The 17740-nt window shown below is 49.9% G+C and overlaps 1 protein-coding gene across 1 annotated transcript; it reads right to left on the bottom strand.

The window, feature by feature from the left end:
- Positions 1–6278: 6278 nt before the first annotated feature.
- On the bottom strand, positions 6279–17320 carry LOC121439045 (homeobox protein ARX-like). Its single transcript, XM_041639540.1, is given in 6 exon segments — positions 6279–6519; positions 8716–8912; positions 8914–9045; positions 11689–11734; positions 14365–15250; positions 16921–17320. Coding segments are annotated over 6 exon segments (1698 nt in total). The 5' UTR covers positions 17117–17320.
- Between the last annotated feature and the right edge of the window lie 420 nt (positions 17321–17740).

The raw sequence follows: 17740 nt of genomic DNA, 5'->3' as shown, positions 1-17740 counted from the left end.
GGAAAGTTGGACTTGCAAGTTGAAGAATTACAGTGGATACTTGTTGGAAGGCAGGAATATTGCCCACTCACTTTTCTCAGGAGGGTCTCTATTCCTTGACATGCCTTGATTGATGGCACACTGAGTAGAATTGGTTCAGAAATGCCGCCCATCCCTGTCTCCATGGGCTCCCTGGCACCAGCCTGAAGCTCAAATGCTGAAAGAATGAATAGAGAGCCAACTGCACACACTAGGGAATATAAGGGGCAGCCTACAGGGGGCAGTAGTGGTGCTGAGAGGGGCAGAGCCCAGGGTAGGTCTTATGATCTAGTGTTCAGAGAAGCCAGGAATCTAAATATTTAATAAATGTTTTCTGTTCTTTAAGCCTTGACAATTTTTAAATTTTTATTTATTTTAGCTTTTCAAGACAGGGTTTCTCTGCAGAGCCCTGGCTGACCTGGAACTCACTGGTAAAGACCAGGCCTCAAACTCAGATATTCATCTGCCTCTGCTTGAATTAAAGACATGAGCCACCATACCTGGCTGGCAAATGGATTTTGTTGTTGTTGTTGTTTTGGTTTTTAAAAAGGAATTTGTGTGCTTTGGTGTCTTGCTTGAATGGGGGTGTTGGGTACCCTGGATCTGGAGTTAAAGACAGCAGTGAGCTGCCATGAAGGTGGTGAAAATTGAACCCAAGACCTCTAGAAGAACAGCCAGTGCTCTTAACCTCTGAGCCATCTCTAGCCCCATTTGTATTTTGTTTGTTTTTGTTTTTTAAAGATTGTTAAACCTCTGGGCTAAAGCTACTGGAATTAGTTGGGAACTGGTACCCTAATGGGTCCTGCTCTGCTCAGCACTTGTTCAGTTTAATGTAGGAACTAGGTTGGACCTGCTGCTACTGCACATGCTTACAAGCTTCCCTTCCTACAGAGGTCCCACGTACAAAGGTTATAGGGAAGGCCAGAATTTGAAAGTTCACAGAGAATGCCCAAAACTATTCTCATTTGTCAACTACAATATGGATAAAGTCAGTTATGTGACAGGTGCCCAGGCTGTGAGGGACTGATCAGGGTTTCCAGATGGGGGTTCCGGATGAGGAAGGCCAGTTGCCTTTAACCACTACCCCACTTCTCCATCCCTTGCCACCAGTGAGCCCCCTAAGACACTTTCAAGCACACTGTTTAATATGAGTTTGGCAGGAGATACAAAGACAAGGAAACTAAAAAGAGATTTCCATCTGTGTCAGGGTTTTATGAAAAGCATCAAGCCCAGCAACCTGGACCCCTCACTTCAATGCTACTCAGGGCTCCTGATCAAAACTTAAATCCATCCATCCACCTTTCTCTTTCTCTCTTCTTTCTTACCCCTCCTCCCCTCTCCCTTTCCTCCCACCTCTGTCCTCTTTCTCCTCACCTAAATATTTCTTAATTGAACAGTTTGTGGCAGAGCTTCCTTATAGCAGTTTAATAGATTAACTCATCTGAGCCAGCTTCAAATTTCAGATTAAAATTCCTTCATCCCGAAGGCAGCATTATCAGGTTGTTGGAGGCTGTTTTCAAACCTTGGTTTTGAATAGCAGCGGCTCTGCATTAATTTAACCACTAAGCTAATAAGTAGGTTTCGTTTTGTTATGCTAAGCTTTATTGCTTTTCTTTTGATCAGAATGGTGTTGTTGAGCAAAGCAGCAGACAAGGCATTCTTTGATGAGGGAATTAGCGCTCCATTCTTCCTCTATTATTCATAGCGCAGTGGAATATGTAAGTACCTGAGGGTGTCAAAGGAGCGCAGGTTCTATTGCAAAGTGCTCGCCTTGTTTCTCTCAATAGCTGACTATGAGATGATAAACCGCTTAATACACTGTGCTAATTGGATGAGAGCAAAAAGAGATGGGAATTAAGGCGAGGCAAAAGGAGAAAGTGCAACCAGCCTTCAATTCACTCTTTCAGCACTTTAACAGCACCAAAGGAGGCACAAGCTTTCTATAAGCAGACTAGAGGTTTTGTGCAGAGATAAAATGAACGTGTTAGTGGATTCAAGTAATACACTAATTATTGCACAGTATAAATACCACTACTGGTTTTATAACAGGGAGGTAAACTTCTTTTGAGAGGGTTATAGGATTGCTTGGCAGTGGTGTAGAACCTAATAAGGGCCCAGAGTAATAACCCCCTGGATTAACAAAATTGCTGCTTGTACAAGTATGATTCAGGCTTTTACGAAGATTTCCGGAGAATGAATAAAAATGACTGAATGACATTTCTTAATGTATAACTGGTAATCGCCCCCTTTTCTTTAGAGGAAAAAATGTATACTTCAAACTGGACCGTTAATAACGTCCAGGGACAACATGACTTTTTCTTTTGAAAAATGCTTTTTCCTCTTCAGGTAGTGGGGTTTTCTTCTCCCCCAGCCCCACCCCCAGCCAGGCTACCACTTGTCATTTAAATATGCAGTTGCTCTGGGGAACTCTGTGTTCCAAAATACCATTTTAGGCTCAATTTAAGACCCCCTTCATTGAGACACACTCACTTCTGTATATACACATACACATGCTCACATACACATTTTTCGTCTAAAAGCAAGTTGGGCTAGCCCATGTGTAATTTTCTCACTTCTAACATCAGTCCCTTTTCTATTCTAGAAGTATATGCACTCCAAACCATGCTAAGCAGACCATCTGGTGCTTTGAGTATTGATATAAATAAAAAACTAACAGTAACAAATATTTGTTCCAAATAGATGGGGGTGTTTTGGGGGGAGGAAAATGATGGGGACCAATACCTGTAGCTTTATCCTAATATTAAGATTCTCTCCCTCAATCATTCTCCCAGGTTGACCCTTTTGCCACCCTTGTCATAACAGCTAACATGACTGCCTTCGCTACTGCCTACAGTCCAGTCCGTCGGTAGTCTGTGAAAGGGCATTTCTAACATTTCCAGGTGCTCCCTTCTTGCCTTTTGGGTCTCCTGATCTAGCTACCTGTATGAAAGTGCAGCAAATCTAGGTCCCCTTCCCCTCCAACTTCCCTCCAGAGGCTCCCAATCTCCCCGCACCCCACAATGGTCTTGGGAAAACAGGTGTTGGGCCATTCTGTTGTGAATGTGTTAAGAGACCGTCCTGCCATGCATTTGACTCTCCTGAACTCCCTGGGCCTCCATATGTCCTCCTTAGTGGTGGAAGAGGTTTGCTTAAGATTGAGGGGGGAGCATTGTCAGCCGGTCCCAGTATTGTGACTGAGTTCCCAGATATTGGGGCCAAATTGGGTTGCCATTCATTAATAATGCTCACAATAAGATTAAATCATTCTGGAAAATCTCATAAAATCCCCCTAAGTACGCTCCAGTGGCTCTTTCCAATCCCATCATTCAGCACTTGGGGAGGTTTGGAAAGAGAAGAAAATTGGTTTCTTTGCTTTTAATGCTGCTTTGAAAAGATACTCAGAGTTTGTCATGTGTGACGTCACATGTTTAATGTGGACTTGCTGGAAGTCAGGGGGTCTTTAGCGTGTGATATTTATGGGGAATATTAAGTGCAGAATGAGGTCCCTCCAGCTGGGGAAAGTTGAAAGAATAGGAGGCCCAGGCCCCGGGCTTGTTTGCGGCATCAGAATGACATAGGATTAAGAGTTTGTAAAACAAGGCGAGGGGTTCTCATTGGCCAGTAATAAATGTAATCCTTGGAGGTAATTTCACGCAATTTGCTTCTGTTCCATGGAAGGGTCAAATGAGAAAAAAATGACTTAAAAAAGAGTTCATTAACAGGAAGAATGGTACTGTTTCTCGTATACCATCCAACTGGCAGCCTGGGGGGACGGTGGGGGGGGGGAGACGGAATGAAGCCTTCTTACTAAACAAAAAGCCAGTATCGACAGAAAAGTGATACTGACCACAAATAAATAAATCCTCCCCTAGTGCTTCACTCACACACTGCTACCTACAACAGTCCACTCCAGGAAAACGCCTTTCTCTGGGAAAGCCTGTGTGAGATCTGGAGAAAAGCCCCCAGAAAGTTCCAACCGGGTCTTAGTAAACCTAGGAAGGTAGTGGCGGTGGGAATGGTAGTTGGTGGCCACTTCCCATGCCCCAGACCGGGCCTCTGCCTGGGAGAGCCACCCTGGCAAGTCCAGACCTGGCTAAGGTGGTGATGACCCACATGACAGACAAAATCCAAGAAGCAGCTGGGGCTGGCGCTCCTCGTGGCGTGTTCTCTGGGATTTCAGACAGATGGAAACCTGGGATCATTGAGGGCTGCCCACCTCCCCAGACAGGCACGGTGCCCCAGGACTGTTGACCTCTGCCCGAGTCCGCATCTGCCAAAGGACCCAGCTCCCCACCTCCTGCTAACAGGGCGCGCGCGACCGGCCTGGCCCCAGAGGCGCGCCCGCGCCCCCCTCGGTCGCTGGCGTCTTGGCGGGGCAGCGGTTCTCTGGTTCTCTGCTCCGTGAGCCGCTGTAGTCACGCCGCGCAGCCCCCCTTCCCGCCTGCCCCTCTCCCCAAAGGTCCGGCGCGCTAATTGCTGCAAATTGAAACTAATTAAGCTTCTCGTCCCTTTCCCATCACCCTGGGAGCATTGGCGAGACCCAGCCCCCGCGGGCGAGCTTCCACCGAGAGGTCACCCGAAGGGGCGCGGGCAGGGTCCCGGAGAGGGGGGGAGCTACGGTTCCGGCCGCGGAAGGAGTGAGCCCAGGGGGTGAAAGATGCCAAATCTGTTTGAGTTTCCTGGCTAAATCTGAACTTTTTAAAATATATATACATACATTTCCCAATGTCTAGATAAGTGAAGTAATGACATTTGTCGAGTTAAGATCTGCCACTCAGATACCCATAACTGCCTTTCCATCACTCTTCCCGCGTGTTCTCTCTCTCTCCCTCTCCCTCCCCTCCACTCTCTCTACTCCCCCTCTTCCCCCTCCCTAATAGTGTTCCACCAAGCCCGCCCCCTCAGAAGCCAGCACCTCAGCTTCTTGCTCTAGCCACTACCTGTCATCTCGGACTGCGCACTTCCTTGCTACGTGGCATTTTGCACGAACAGCTTCCTTTGCCTTCCAACCAAGACACCGCTTGTTCCAAATTTCTCTTTTCACGGTTGTCAGCAGCACCTACTTTACACCCACCTACTGTGGAACCCACCCTACAATCTCCCTGGCCCAGGATCCTCAGCATCAACTGCGACAGATCTCTGTGATGCTCTTGGAAAGCACCACTGTGGTGCCCTTTTGAGTATCACTTTCAAACCAGGGGCCTCTGCCTGTAAGATAAACTCAAGAGCTACTGCAACAGCAGAGCCCACCCTTGGTCTCGGTGGGGAATAAGGACTTGGACTGTCCCCTCGGGATCTCTATAGAGTATTCACACTTCCTTTTGTTAAACATATATTTTTTTTTTATTTTGAGCGTGACACTTCTCCACTAGATATCAAGGAAAAGTGGTAACAATTACACATTACACAAAAGTACTGTACCATTGCCTTTATCTTGAAGGTTTCCGAAGCTTCTACAGTTAATAAGTTAAATAAAGGGCTTGAGTACATAAATATTTGTCTAGGAACCCTACTGTATCTACAACACAGTAAGAATCTACAGGAGGACAAACTTTTACCATACCACGCTGAGTGCAATTGCGTTATAACATTTCAAATATACAAAGCTCTGTTCTTTTTTTAATAACAATGGTATGTACAGAATCAATAATCACAGTTTGGTGACTTCAATAGTCCATATTCTAGCAGAGTATTTCCCTTTGGTTTGATATAAAAACCTTGGTTGGTGTATGATAAAGAAGAGAACAAGAACGAGATGCCCCTTTCCTTTAAGTGCACTGTTAGCTATCCTACAGACTCGCATTTGCTTCCCTTGCCCTGGCGTCTAGCCGGGCCTGCGCTGAAATCAATTTAGAGCGCCAAAATGCTATTCAAAAGAAAAGCTATGTGGGGTATCCGGAGGAAGAGAAGGTTGGGCTTTTAATTTTTTTAACTCCAATACTAGGCATCTTGGGAAGAAACCCTCCCCGTTAATTTCAGTAAGGTAAGAATGGGATAGTGGACCTTCGAGTTGGAGCAACGTTGGCAGTAGCAGGGGTAGGGACGGGGGCAGGGGCAGGTGGACAGCCAGAGGAAGAGGTGCCACATCTTTTAGCGCCAAGTGCTGCCTTGTCCGCGTCCAGGCTGCTGCGAAGGCGGCTGCGCTCTGTCTGTTGCCATCTTGGGAGTGTGCTGGTCCTCTGTTTCCATTTGGTCTTGAGTGATGCTGAGTGAGGTGACCTTTAGGGGCGCGCCTAAGGGGCGCGAGAGTGGAGGGCATTTTAGCACACCTCCTTGCCCGTGCTGGTGCCCGGCAGGATGTTGAGCTGCGTGAGCTGCGCAGCGTGCTCCTTGGCCTTCAGCCTCAGAGCCGCTATGCTGGACGCGCGTCTGTCTGCAGCTGCGGTGGCCGGGTCGGCCAGTGCTCCCGAAGCCACTGCGCCCTCCACCGCGGGTGTGGGCTGTCTCAGGAGCGCAGCCGCGGTCGACGCGCTGGTCAGGGGGGCCATGGTGGAAAAGAGCCTGTGGGGAGAGCAAACAGCGCTGTCACGGCCTCGTGAGCTGAGTGCGGCTCCGGGGACAGCGAGTCCCTCCACCTCTCTCTCACCCGGGCGGCAAGGGTGGAGGGCGCGGAGCAGATGGGGGAGTTAGGCCCCTAGTGGGACTCTAGCTGAGACTAGGCAGGGCTGGAGCTACGTTAGGCTGGTGGTTTTGCCTGAGCCGAGAAACCAACAGGAAAAGAAAGTTCAAGGGACCAGACACGTCCGGGGAGGACGAATTCAGAGGGAGGCCCTGCAGCCCAAATCACGAGGCCCATGTGCGTGGATTCTGGACTTTCACTTAAGAAAGCCAGTGTTCCGAGGTCAGTTCCTGGAGTGATGCTGTTGGTAGGAGAGCAAGTGATGGGAGACCGGAGAGACAAATGCAAGGGAAAGAAAGAAAAAAAAAACGAGAAGGGAAAGGCCAATGGGGGAGAGGTGCAGAAAGTAGGTTAAAAACTGTCGTAGACCCCACCCTGCAAACTCTCCGGGGCTCCTTTTGAGTGCGAGCCTTCTTTTGCCCAAGAAAAGCTGGCTTTGAGTGCTGGCCTTCCGGCCCGCCAGCACTGGCCGAGCCATCCTCTTGCAGGCGGCTAAACTACCAGCGGGTTGGGATGTTGGGCGCCCGCCTGTTGATTTCCATTTCCGCTCCACAGGCGCCTCGGACCTGCTGGGCACCCCAGGCCCCGCACCAAGACACTTTTTCCCCCACCACCTTCCTTGAGCCCCAGACCCCCCCCCCCAGATAGTTCCCAGACTTGGGAGCCACTTGCACCACTCAAGCCAATGCCTTAAACTGGGACCAGTGCCAGCATCTGCGCCACCGCCTCCGGGTGGCACCGGGATTACTCTGCGTGAGGGGATTACTCTCAATCCTTCCTCAAAACACCCTTGACCCGCAGCTGAGGCCCGAGCGCCCCAGGCCCTCACCTCCACGCTTGCCGCCAGGCGAGTTTTTCCAACCACCTCCCCACGGGCTCCTGCTCCAGACCCCCTAGGGGCCAATTCAGAATTTCCTCAATTAGAAATGAGCCCACCTGGGCTCTTGGAGTCACTGCTCCTGCTCTCCAGCCCTCTCGTCACTCACCATGCCAACCCCGTCTCCCCCTCCTTCTAAACTCGCAGAATCTCCGGTGTTTCAGCGGGGGTTCGCCTGGTTTTACTAACAGACATTTATTGTCAGAGGGGGGAAAGCAGGAAGGAGAGAGACACAGGACTTTACTTTCTCTTTTCAGAAGGAAATGATAATGGGTGACCTGGAGGGGGCGTACCATGCCCTGGTTTCATTAGGTAAACTGAGTCACCCCCACTTAACTACACTTTAAGGCACTAGCTAGGTATTTTCGTGGTTTAGTACATTAATTTTGCCTCAAGTCCTACTTTCAATTTTCTCGAGGATAATTTTTTTTGTTAAGTAGCTGCGCAGTTGGCTGAGTCTATTATTTCTTTGTTCTCCCAAAGAGAGATCATTGAAGCTGCATTCAGTCTTATTTTCACTGCACTTTCCAACTCAATACACCCCTCCTTTGTTTCTTTGTCTGTGTGATTACACAGATTTTTTATTTCATCAATGTTCATTTAAAGAAAGGGAGTTATAGACGATGAGATGGCTCTTTTATTTCGTTGTCTTGTGCCGCTGTCGGGGTCGGGGTTTGCACATACGGGGGTACTGGTGACATCACGTCAGAGAAGTGATGAGGAGCATAAAGTCTGGGAGAAGAAACAGTTCTGTGCACTTTAAGGGCCTCCTGGCTCCTGGGCTCCTGTAGGGGACCCCAAGTGTGTCCCTCAAGCTGCCAGGCTCTGTGGCTTTCAGAAGGACTTTTGCAAGGCTTTAAAGCCCTCCCAGCTCCGTAGCCTACACCTGTTCTCTCAAACCGCCCATGGCGGAGGGTACCTTCAAACCATAGTTTTGTACAGCTTTCTGGTCGTCACTGCTGTTACTGTCCATTGCTTTCCCCTTTCCTACTTACTCGTAACTCATTCTCTTCAAGATCTACTTTTCTTTCTAAAGTCAAAATTAGAGAGTATTTTGTTTGACTAAAGTCGCTTAGGTTGGGGGGAAAAAGATGTGTATAGTCCCCTCCTGCCTCCTCTCTGACCTCAGCATCTGCTTGGGTAGGAGAGAGACGGACAGACGGACGGACGGACGGACAGAGCCTCTTAAGGCTGTAGTTACCTGCCAAAGGCTGGGCTGATGAAGGCCGGGTGCCGGAACACCGCTGCTCCTAGGAAAGTACTCAGGCCCAGCGGCGCCCCGCTGGGCGGCAGGCTTGCCGAGCCCGGGGGCGGCGGCAGACTCGGGAAGGCGGCTGCAGCTGCAGCAGCAGCGGCGGTCCAGGCTGAGTCAAGCGCTGGGTGGTGCGGGGGGAAAGGGGCTGGCATCCAGGTAGGGGCTGAGGGGGTGGGTGGCCGAGAGAGGACCGGGAAAGGGCAGCCCCGGGGGATGGGTCTGCGCACCAGCCTTCTCTTGCTTGCGCCACTTGGCCCGACGGTTCTGGAACCACACCTGCAAAATGTAGAGAGGCCTGGTTGGCTTAGCACTGGCTCACCCCTTCCCTGGACACCCTGGGTTTTCTCTCCCATCTTTCATTGTTCCTGCACCCACCTTGGCCTTCAGAACCCTCTGGGTGAAAAGGAGCCCAGACTTTAATCCAGCAGAAACCAATGGACAAGCAAGCCCTTAAAAGTGGTGTCTCTCTATCCCAGGCTTCCAAGATTCAGGAAAAGTTAAAACATGGGGACACCTAGATTGCCAGGTCTGGGCTGACCCTTCTTGTCTTTATTTAGGTCACTTAGACCTCTCTGGACCTCAGTTTTCTAATCTGTAAAATGGGGTCAATAACACTTTTCTCATAAGACTTTAATGAAGAATGCTTATAAGGCAACAAATGAAAACACATAGCGGCAGGAGCCACACATCTCTTCTGTGCATTCGAGATTTTCCCGTATTTCAGGGTTACCCAAGAGCCCAGGCAATGCCTGCTCTCTACTGAAAAGTCAAGCAGAGAGCTAAGTTATCCTCTGCAAAAATAAAATACCTACTGAACAGGAAGTGCACTGTACTAGGGTCTGGGGTTTGGATAGGCTTGGGAGAAAGGTGAGAATGACTTCCAGTAAGTGAAAAAGAGACCTAGTTGTTCATAAAATGAAAAGGGGACCAAAGCAGGCTCTGGATGAGACCTCCCTGGCCACTGGGATGGATTGTGCAGGACCCCCTGAGCACAGGAACTCAGAGGGCAGGGCTTGCTCCATCTTCAGAGCAAACAGGGCCTTTTTTCCCCCCTGGGGGGAACGTGCTTTCATTCGGCTCTTTAAATAAGACAGTTCCAGGCTTGGAGGAGGTTTCCAGCCCAAGGTATTTTCCTAATTGTTAATAAGAATCACTTTGAACACAGACCTTTACCTAAAACATGGCAGCCACCATCATCTAAAAATATCCCCCAAAGCATGAAATCATTTTTCTGTGACCTGCTCATCACTCCCACAGCTCAGAAGCTGTGTGCCTTCTCCCCAGAAGGCATTAATATTTTTAGAGCTGAGTTTGTGACTGCACATGAGTCTGAAAATTAAGAATGAACTCTAGGGCTATCCCGAATTATATTAAAATATAATGTGAACTGCCACAGAGTAACATCTTTTTGAAAAAAAGAGTTAAAGGCATTCAGATATTTCAAATTTCCAACCTGGCTGGGGGTTAGTTACACTAGCAGCTAAGCTTGGCTGGACGTCTAGAGTCATCCAGGACAAGAAAAAAAAAGAAATCAAGAATCTAAACTGACTGATTACTTAAGGTTCTGGAGGAAGGGGGCCATAGCATTTGGCAGCCTTCAAATAATCCATGTGTGCGTTATAGAAATTCTCTAGCTTGGAGACTCACAGACTTGAGAAAGTTAGACTATAGTTAGATTAGGCTAGACGGGCAGCTTTCTCACATCCAACCCGTCTAGACAAGAATATTCACCATTCCTTGATCGTAGGGAAAGGAATAAAAGAAGGGAAGTGGGGGTAGTGGAGGCAGAGGGGCCTTAAATAACACGGAATCCTTTCTAAAGGGAGATCGGCTGTCTCTTGGGCTCTCTGGCTCAACTGCAATTATCAAGATGTCCCCTGCAATTCCTCATTATTGAATTAATACCTCTGAGGCCCCAAAGGTAAACGAAAGGACTCTGATAATTCATATTCCCTTTAATTACATCTTCTCCAGTGAATAGTGGGGAGAGAAGAAGGGGAGGGGCCCTCGCTTTCTTTTAAAAAGTTATTTAACTTTCCCACGACTTGTTCCCCTGAGCTGAAAATGTGGAGTTGCTGTCACATCTCTGTTTGACAATGGAGAAATGTGTCAACAGAAAGGAGGGGACAAGCCTCATCATTAGCCCTCTAATGCAAGAAGCTGTTGTGTATTAAATGAGCCATATGGAATTTATTGTGCTTTATCAGCGCTTGATTTTGACTGTAAAGTGATTCACTCAGCTTCTAACCCAGGGACATCTGTTTTCTGTTGGCCATCGGGGCTGCCCAGTGTTGATTGTCTCTTTGGTTATGAGGCCTGGGTTCGGAAATGCAGTCTGGTATGGGGCTGCAAACACCTTTAATAGCATTGCACTCACTCCCTATTAGATCAATGTGGGCTCATTGCTATAAAAAATGGGAAATCAAATAGCATTAGCCAGCTCCTTGTGCAGGGCGGAGGGGAAATCAAACAGCATTTTGCCTTCAAATGGCCCTGTTTGTTCTAGCACTAAGTGGGCTTTTATGAAGCCCGATTGGAGACTTAATCGCAGCCAAATACCTGCTTGGAGCTGAGCGGATTTGTCTAACAACCAAATCCATGCTCCATTCCATTATTTCAATCAGGAGAAGTTGGCTGGTGAATTGTTTTCTATAGGGGCCTTGGGTACCAGGTTTGGGTGGGGGCCTGCTGAATTGAAGTCTCTGGGACTAGAAAACCCCTGTTTTGATCCTGAGCTACTTTAAGCTCCCCAACCCAGAAATCTTCCTCTCCTACTTCCCAGTTTGCAACTTGCTTGTGAAATGCCTACTTGTTTGAGAGTGCTTGGCTGTACTTTTCAGATTTGGAACCACTTCTTTTTATTTGAAAGGCAACCCCCAACCCCAGCCCAGCCCTCTTTCTTCCCTTCCTGGAGCTCACCTGGACTCGGGCCTCAGTCAGGTCCAGCCTCATGGCCAGCTCCTCCCTGTAAGAAAACAACATTCACACAGAAAGGTCACAGTAGGCCCCAGCAGCCCTCCTCAGCCACCTTCTCCTTCCTGGCAGCCTCTTCCAGTCCACACCCCAAGCACACGGGTTTGACCGATCTTCTCTAAGGTGCCTACTATTTGATTGAAAACAGAAAAAATTCCCAGCACAGTGACAGGTGTAAGATATTACACATTATATTATATCATATAGTGTGACATTGGGTGGGTTCTTGAGTTCACAAGTCTTCAAACTTAGACAAATCAATGTTCTCTCAATCTCTTAGGCTAGACTAGGATGGGGAATCACACACACACACATGCACACACACAGTGCTCACACCCTGTTTCATCCAAATACTAAATAAGAGAAGAGCCCAGCAATCAACTACAATTTTTGTTTTTTGCCCTCTTGGCTTTGTTTTGCCCTCTTTATAAAAAAAAATATATCCCCTTTCCTTTCTTGCCCCTCTTTCCAGCTCTGTCTTTCCTCCATCTCCCCTCCCCCCTTCTGCCCTCCCTTACCCTCTTAGGTCACACTCCCCATTACCCTCTGGAGATATGTTAAGCTTGTTAAGAGTTCAATGGGGTAATTTTTCGATTAAACAAAATTCTGCGCACCTCCTGACTCCAGTGCCCACTACAAACCCTGCCCATCTCAGGGGAAGTCAATTTAGCTGAAACCCTACCCCGTTATTGCAGTTATTACTGCGACAATTAAGGCAAATAGGAAACCATTAAGATGCTGTAAAACGGCTTACGACCTGTTTACCGAAAATATGAGCGCGCCGAGAATAATTGGCTCTCTGCTCCCTAATATGAAAGTGCGGAGCTGCCTAAGCCTGGGTCTGGGCCTGCACTGCCCGCAGGATCAGGTCGGCTACTGAAAACTTCCTCAATGCGAGAAGAGGAAAAATCAGTTCACTAAACACCTTCCTTTGAACACTCTTCCCACCCCTCCCCTTCTCGGAGAGCACAAGCAAATCTAAAACTCCACTCTAGCCTGGCTGGGCTATAGCCCAGGAGTTAGGCCTTCTTAACTGGAAAGAGATGGGGGTGGGGCGATGAAGAGGAATTGCCTACTTCTTGTACTATAGTCTCTCCGACAAACTAAAAAGGGCGGACTTGGATGCTAAGCCACACTGTCTCTTTTTCTCCTTTTTAAGTACACATGTCGGATAAATGCTAAAATAAAATAAAGGTAGTGTTCCAGTTAGCTATTGTATAGCACACGCTGACTTTGAGTAGTTTTATTTCCATCTTCAAAAAGAAGAAGAAGAAGAAGAAGAAGAAGAAGAAGAAGAAGAAGAAGAAGAAGAAGAAGAAGACTGAATGATACTAAGGAGGGACCAAGTTTCAGTGCCCTTGCCTGTATTAAATTTACTTTTTGGTTGTTTCTGGCTACAAGAGTTTGGCAACTGCCAGACCAACTATGTTTTGGAGCTGGCTCAGGCCTTGAGTCGAAGCAGAGATTTCTCTGGTTCAAAAGGACAGGCTTCTTTCCCCGTCGAAAAACGCACATTGAAAAGCTGCACACGTCTCCTGCGAAGGAGCTGCCGGGTTTGAGGAGCGCGGGAGCCAGGCACTCATGGGTCTCACTGGGGGACTGCTCTCTTTCTTTTTCCTCACATTTGCCTCCCAATCCTGGCTCCTAGTCCCAGACAAAATCTTGGCTTTGGGATGGAAGGGCTCCGATCCTGCTGGTACCCCCAGGTCAGCTGAATAAGCAGGGGCTCAGCTACCCCAGCAGTCCAAGTTTCTCAGATTGAGAAGTGCAGTGGACACTAGTCCCTGGGACACAGTCTTGTCCCCACCCCCCACCTCAACTGCTGGATTTCCTGGTTGCCACGTTTCCAGAATTCACGATCTGCCCCACCAACCCGTTTACAGTAAAGTCATGGGCATGGAGGCGACCCGAGAGCACAGGGAAAGATTCTGGCTGGTGACTTTCTGGTGTGAGACACCATACACTGCTTAGTTCTGACTTCTTTTGGTTATTTCAGGAGTCCCCAAGTGACAAGAAAAAATAGAAAAGAAAAGAAAACCCTCAGATCCTTTTAAAGGTCTTCTCTGAAGGCAAGGGCTCCAGTTTTCCTGAGAACAACGTAACTGATACCCTCTAGACTCCTGGGCCACCGGGCTAGGGTGAACAGCGCACAGTACACGGATCAAAAATAGCGCCTGCTCTCCTACTGAAAGGGGGGACTACGGGCTGTGCTTCTTGTGCCTAGCCAGGACCTGGCCCCAGCCTCGGCACCGGGAACAGTCTTGTGTGTCTGCCCAATGTGGCTACTTTGGGTGCTCTGTGGAGAGGTTGTTTCACTCTAAAACTTGTCATTTGGAAACAAAACGGAAGGGCGCTGGGACAGAAAGAAGCCACACCAACTGAAACTTCAAGCCCAAGTGTGTGTGTGTGTGTGTGTGTGTGTGTGTGTGTGTGTGTGTGTGTGTCTGTGTAAAGGGAGGCAAAGGATCACTTTTGGTCAAGCCAAAAAGCTACCCGCCCCTCCGCCCGGGTAGCGCCCAGAAGTAAAGAAAATTCCCCTACACTAGAGACCCCCCTCTATTCCGCCCTCATGGGCCCTTCAGCGGGTGCTGTGCACATCCACCAACCACCCGGGCAACATACCTGGTGAAGACGTCCGGGTAGTGCGTCTTCTGGAAGGCCCGCTCCAGTTCCTCCAGCTGATAGCTGGTGAACGTGGTGCGGTAGCGCCTCTGTTTGCGCTTCAGTAGCCCCTCCTCTGAGTCGCTGCCTGCGGACAGGCACACGCTGTCCTCGCCATCTTTGCCCTCGGCGTCCTCTGGGTGCAGCAACAGCTCTTCCTTGGGCGACAACTCGCCGCCCTCGGTGGCCACCGCAGCTGCGGCGGCAGCTGCGGCAGCGGCGGCCACCGTGCTGGTGGCGGCCACAGAGCAGCGCCGGGGCTCCTTGAGCAGCGCGCGGGCATCGTCCTCCAGCAACTCCTCCTCGTCGTCCTCCAGCAGCTCCTCTTCCTCATCTTCATCCTCTTCGTCCTCTAACAGCTCCTCTTCGTCATCCTCGGTGCCCGCGCCACCACCCGCCGCCGGGGCAGTGCCGGGTCCGCTGGCCGTGCCCAGGCGTTCCTCGGGGTGCGCGACACCCCCCGGGCCACCCAGCTCGTCCAGCGCGGGCGGCGGTGGCACGAAGGGCGCCCCATTCTCGCGGTACGACTTGCTGCGACTGATGCTCACCTGCGGTGCCTGGCTGATCTTGAGTGTGTCCCAGGCGGCGGCGGCGGCGGACGCGGCCACGGCCCCTGCGCTGTCTGGACGCTCCCCTGGCCTTGCAGCTGGCGGTGGCGGTGGAGGTACCTCTCCACGAGGACCTGCGGTGCCAGTGGCCGAGGCTGCCGCTGCCGCCGCCGCTGCCGCCGCCGCCGCTGCCGCGGCGCCCTGGAGGAGGCGGCCCCCACCCGGGCGGTACAGGCGCCGCAGCTTAGGAGGCAGGTGCAGCTCAGCCTCAAACGGGGCTCTGCTGCTCTTGGGAGAGCCTGCGGGCAAGGAAAAGTGGTCAGCGCGCTAGCCTGACCATTTTTTCCCCCTGCCTCGCAGCTGCTGGGAGCCGGCCTGCTCTGCTGCGTATAACCCCTACCCTTGGACTTAGCTCCCTTTCCTTGCACACTTTCCATGCTTCCTTTTTCTTTCTTTTTCTACTCTCACGTGCCCCAGTAGTTCCCCCTTTACCTTTCTTCTTTCCGTTCTCATTCAGCCCCTTTTTTCTTTCTCATACCTACTCCTTTTGTGCCCCCTTTCCTTTTCTTTCCTTCTCTTTCTGCCTTCTCTCTACTCCTTTTTTCCCTCTCATCCCTTGCCTTTACTGGTTCTTTCCGGTTCTTTCTATTTTTTTTCCTTCATGATTCCACTTCTATCTTATTTCATTCCTTTCTCTTCTTTTCTTTTCTCTATTTTGGGGTGGGGCGATTTTTTTTTTTTAAGAATCGAACACCTTCAATCACCACTACTCTGAAAACTTCGTGCTCGACCTCTGTCAGCTGTTCTGTCTCAGGGGCCCCATGCTAGCAAGAGGGGCGCTGCCCCGCGGGCGACCCCTGCGGGGCGAAGCCGCCTGGGCCTCACAGCCCTGAACACTCGTCACAGCCCAACAGCCCACAGCGGCAGGAGGCTGGGATTCCTTGCTCAAAGGGGCAAACAACAACAACACACACACACAAAAAAACCATCCTGGAGAAAATGTGTTAAGAAATGCCTGGAGTGGGGGACAGGGGTGGGGTACAACAGGCACAGGCCGCTCCTTCCCTTGGAGGAAGTGCCTGGCACAGGTGCCCTTGCAGGCTAAAACAAGAAAAGGAAAAAGTCAGTTTTATTTTAGAGGGCTCATTCTCAGCCTTTCGCTCCCGTCTTCCAAATGGTGTTGCTGCTGGATCACTGGGTTAGGATTTAAAAGACACCAATACTTCTTTGCCTGCAAGACTTCTGCATCCAGCTCAAGGCGAAACTCCAGTATAAGAGGTTAGGAGGACCAAATGACACTTGTTCTGGATTTTTTTTAACTTCAGAAAATAAAACACTTTAAACATCTTAACTCTTTAAAAAAAAACACACACACAGCACCCACACATTTCATGCATTTCAAATACAGTTAGTTGAGTTTGGGGAACCTTGGGGAAATGTTTTCTTCAACACTTGCATTGAAAAGGTCACCAATAAGGTACAATTAAAAACTAAAAAGGAACGCAAACCACTGAGTAGAAAGAAATCTTCCCAAAGGGAAAAGCTAAAGTTCACCTTGCCTGAAGACACCACCACCACCACCACCACCACCACCACCACCACCACCTCCCCTAAGCTTTTGGGTTTCTTGCCCTCATCAAGTTGTTGCTAAAGGCTTTAAGAGCGTCTGCTATTTCGGACTTGTCAGCGCTATTCAGGGTCTACCCAAGGCCAACCTAAAGGGACTTTTAAACAATGAACACGGAGCAGCTAAGAGTCCCACCCCCCCAAACGAAGCTGGGCCTCTGCCTTCTCCAAAAGGGGAGAAGTAGAAACAGTCCCTCTCACTAAGGCCCCAGGCCTTAAGAGTTATTCCCTCTCTTCCCTATGTCTCCAACTTAACAACCCTCCATGCCCGTGGTCCCCAAATAGCAAGCATTCAAACCAATGCCCAACGTCCTTTTGTAGGTGCCTGACAGCACATTCTTACCTTGCATGGCTTTTTCCTGGTCAGCGCGGCTGGCCAGCGGGGCAGGCAAGCTCTGCGCGGCTCCCAGAAGCCTCATTTTGCAAGGGCTTCTCCGGCCCAGGATGCTGTCGATGCAGTAGGAGGAGAGCAAAGTTGGAGATTTACTATTGCACTCGGGCCTCTCGGAGCAGCCCTCTTCCTGGTACTGATTGCTCATGGCTGGAGCTTTTTCCTTGGGCTCAGAGCGGACCTCTGGCTGGCTGCCTCTCCTGGCAGGTGGGATGAATGAGTGTGTGATGGGGGTAGTTTGGAAGGCTGATTATAACAAATATTACTGAGATCTTTGTTCCTCTCTGTCTCCCTCGGTGGCGGGCTGCGGGCTTTCACCCTGGCCTCAGCCGGAGCTTGTCCTCTCCTCGCTCAGGACAAGCGGTTACAAGTGTAGTGAGCTGCAGGCGCGGAGCTCTGGAGTCTCTTGGCTCCACGTGCTGAGAGCAGCTCTCTGATTGGCTCTCGACAGAGGCCAGGCTGCGTCCGTCTGCCGGCACAGCGCAAAGAGCGAACTGGATTCTGGAGGGGCCGGCGAGGGTGGGGACAGGGGACTAGCAGCTGGCACGCACCAGAGCCAATTTCTTTTTCTTTCTTTCTCTTTCTCTGTCTCTAAACTAACAACTTTCAAAGTTTTCCATCGTTTTCTCGTAGTTCCTCTTTTAAGTCTTAAGGGTAGCTCCTAACTCTAGCTCATTTGGGTGCTAGGCTTGTGGGTGCCCCTCGGGTTTGGGACTCCCCTTCCACGATCCCGAGGACCTAGCTCCCTGGAAGTGAAGCTGTAAGGCTCAAG

Source organism: Microtus oregoni, unplaced genomic scaffold (genome assembly GCF_018167655.1).
Source record: "Microtus oregoni isolate MIOR12 unplaced genomic scaffold, Mior012 000059F_ref0000304, whole genome shotgun sequence".
NCBI classification, from domain to species: domain Eukaryota; kingdom Metazoa; phylum Chordata; class Mammalia; order Rodentia; family Cricetidae; genus Microtus; species Microtus oregoni.
The sequence above is the reverse complement of the archived record's forward strand: the minus strand, read 5'-3'. Positions and strand labels throughout refer to the sequence as shown.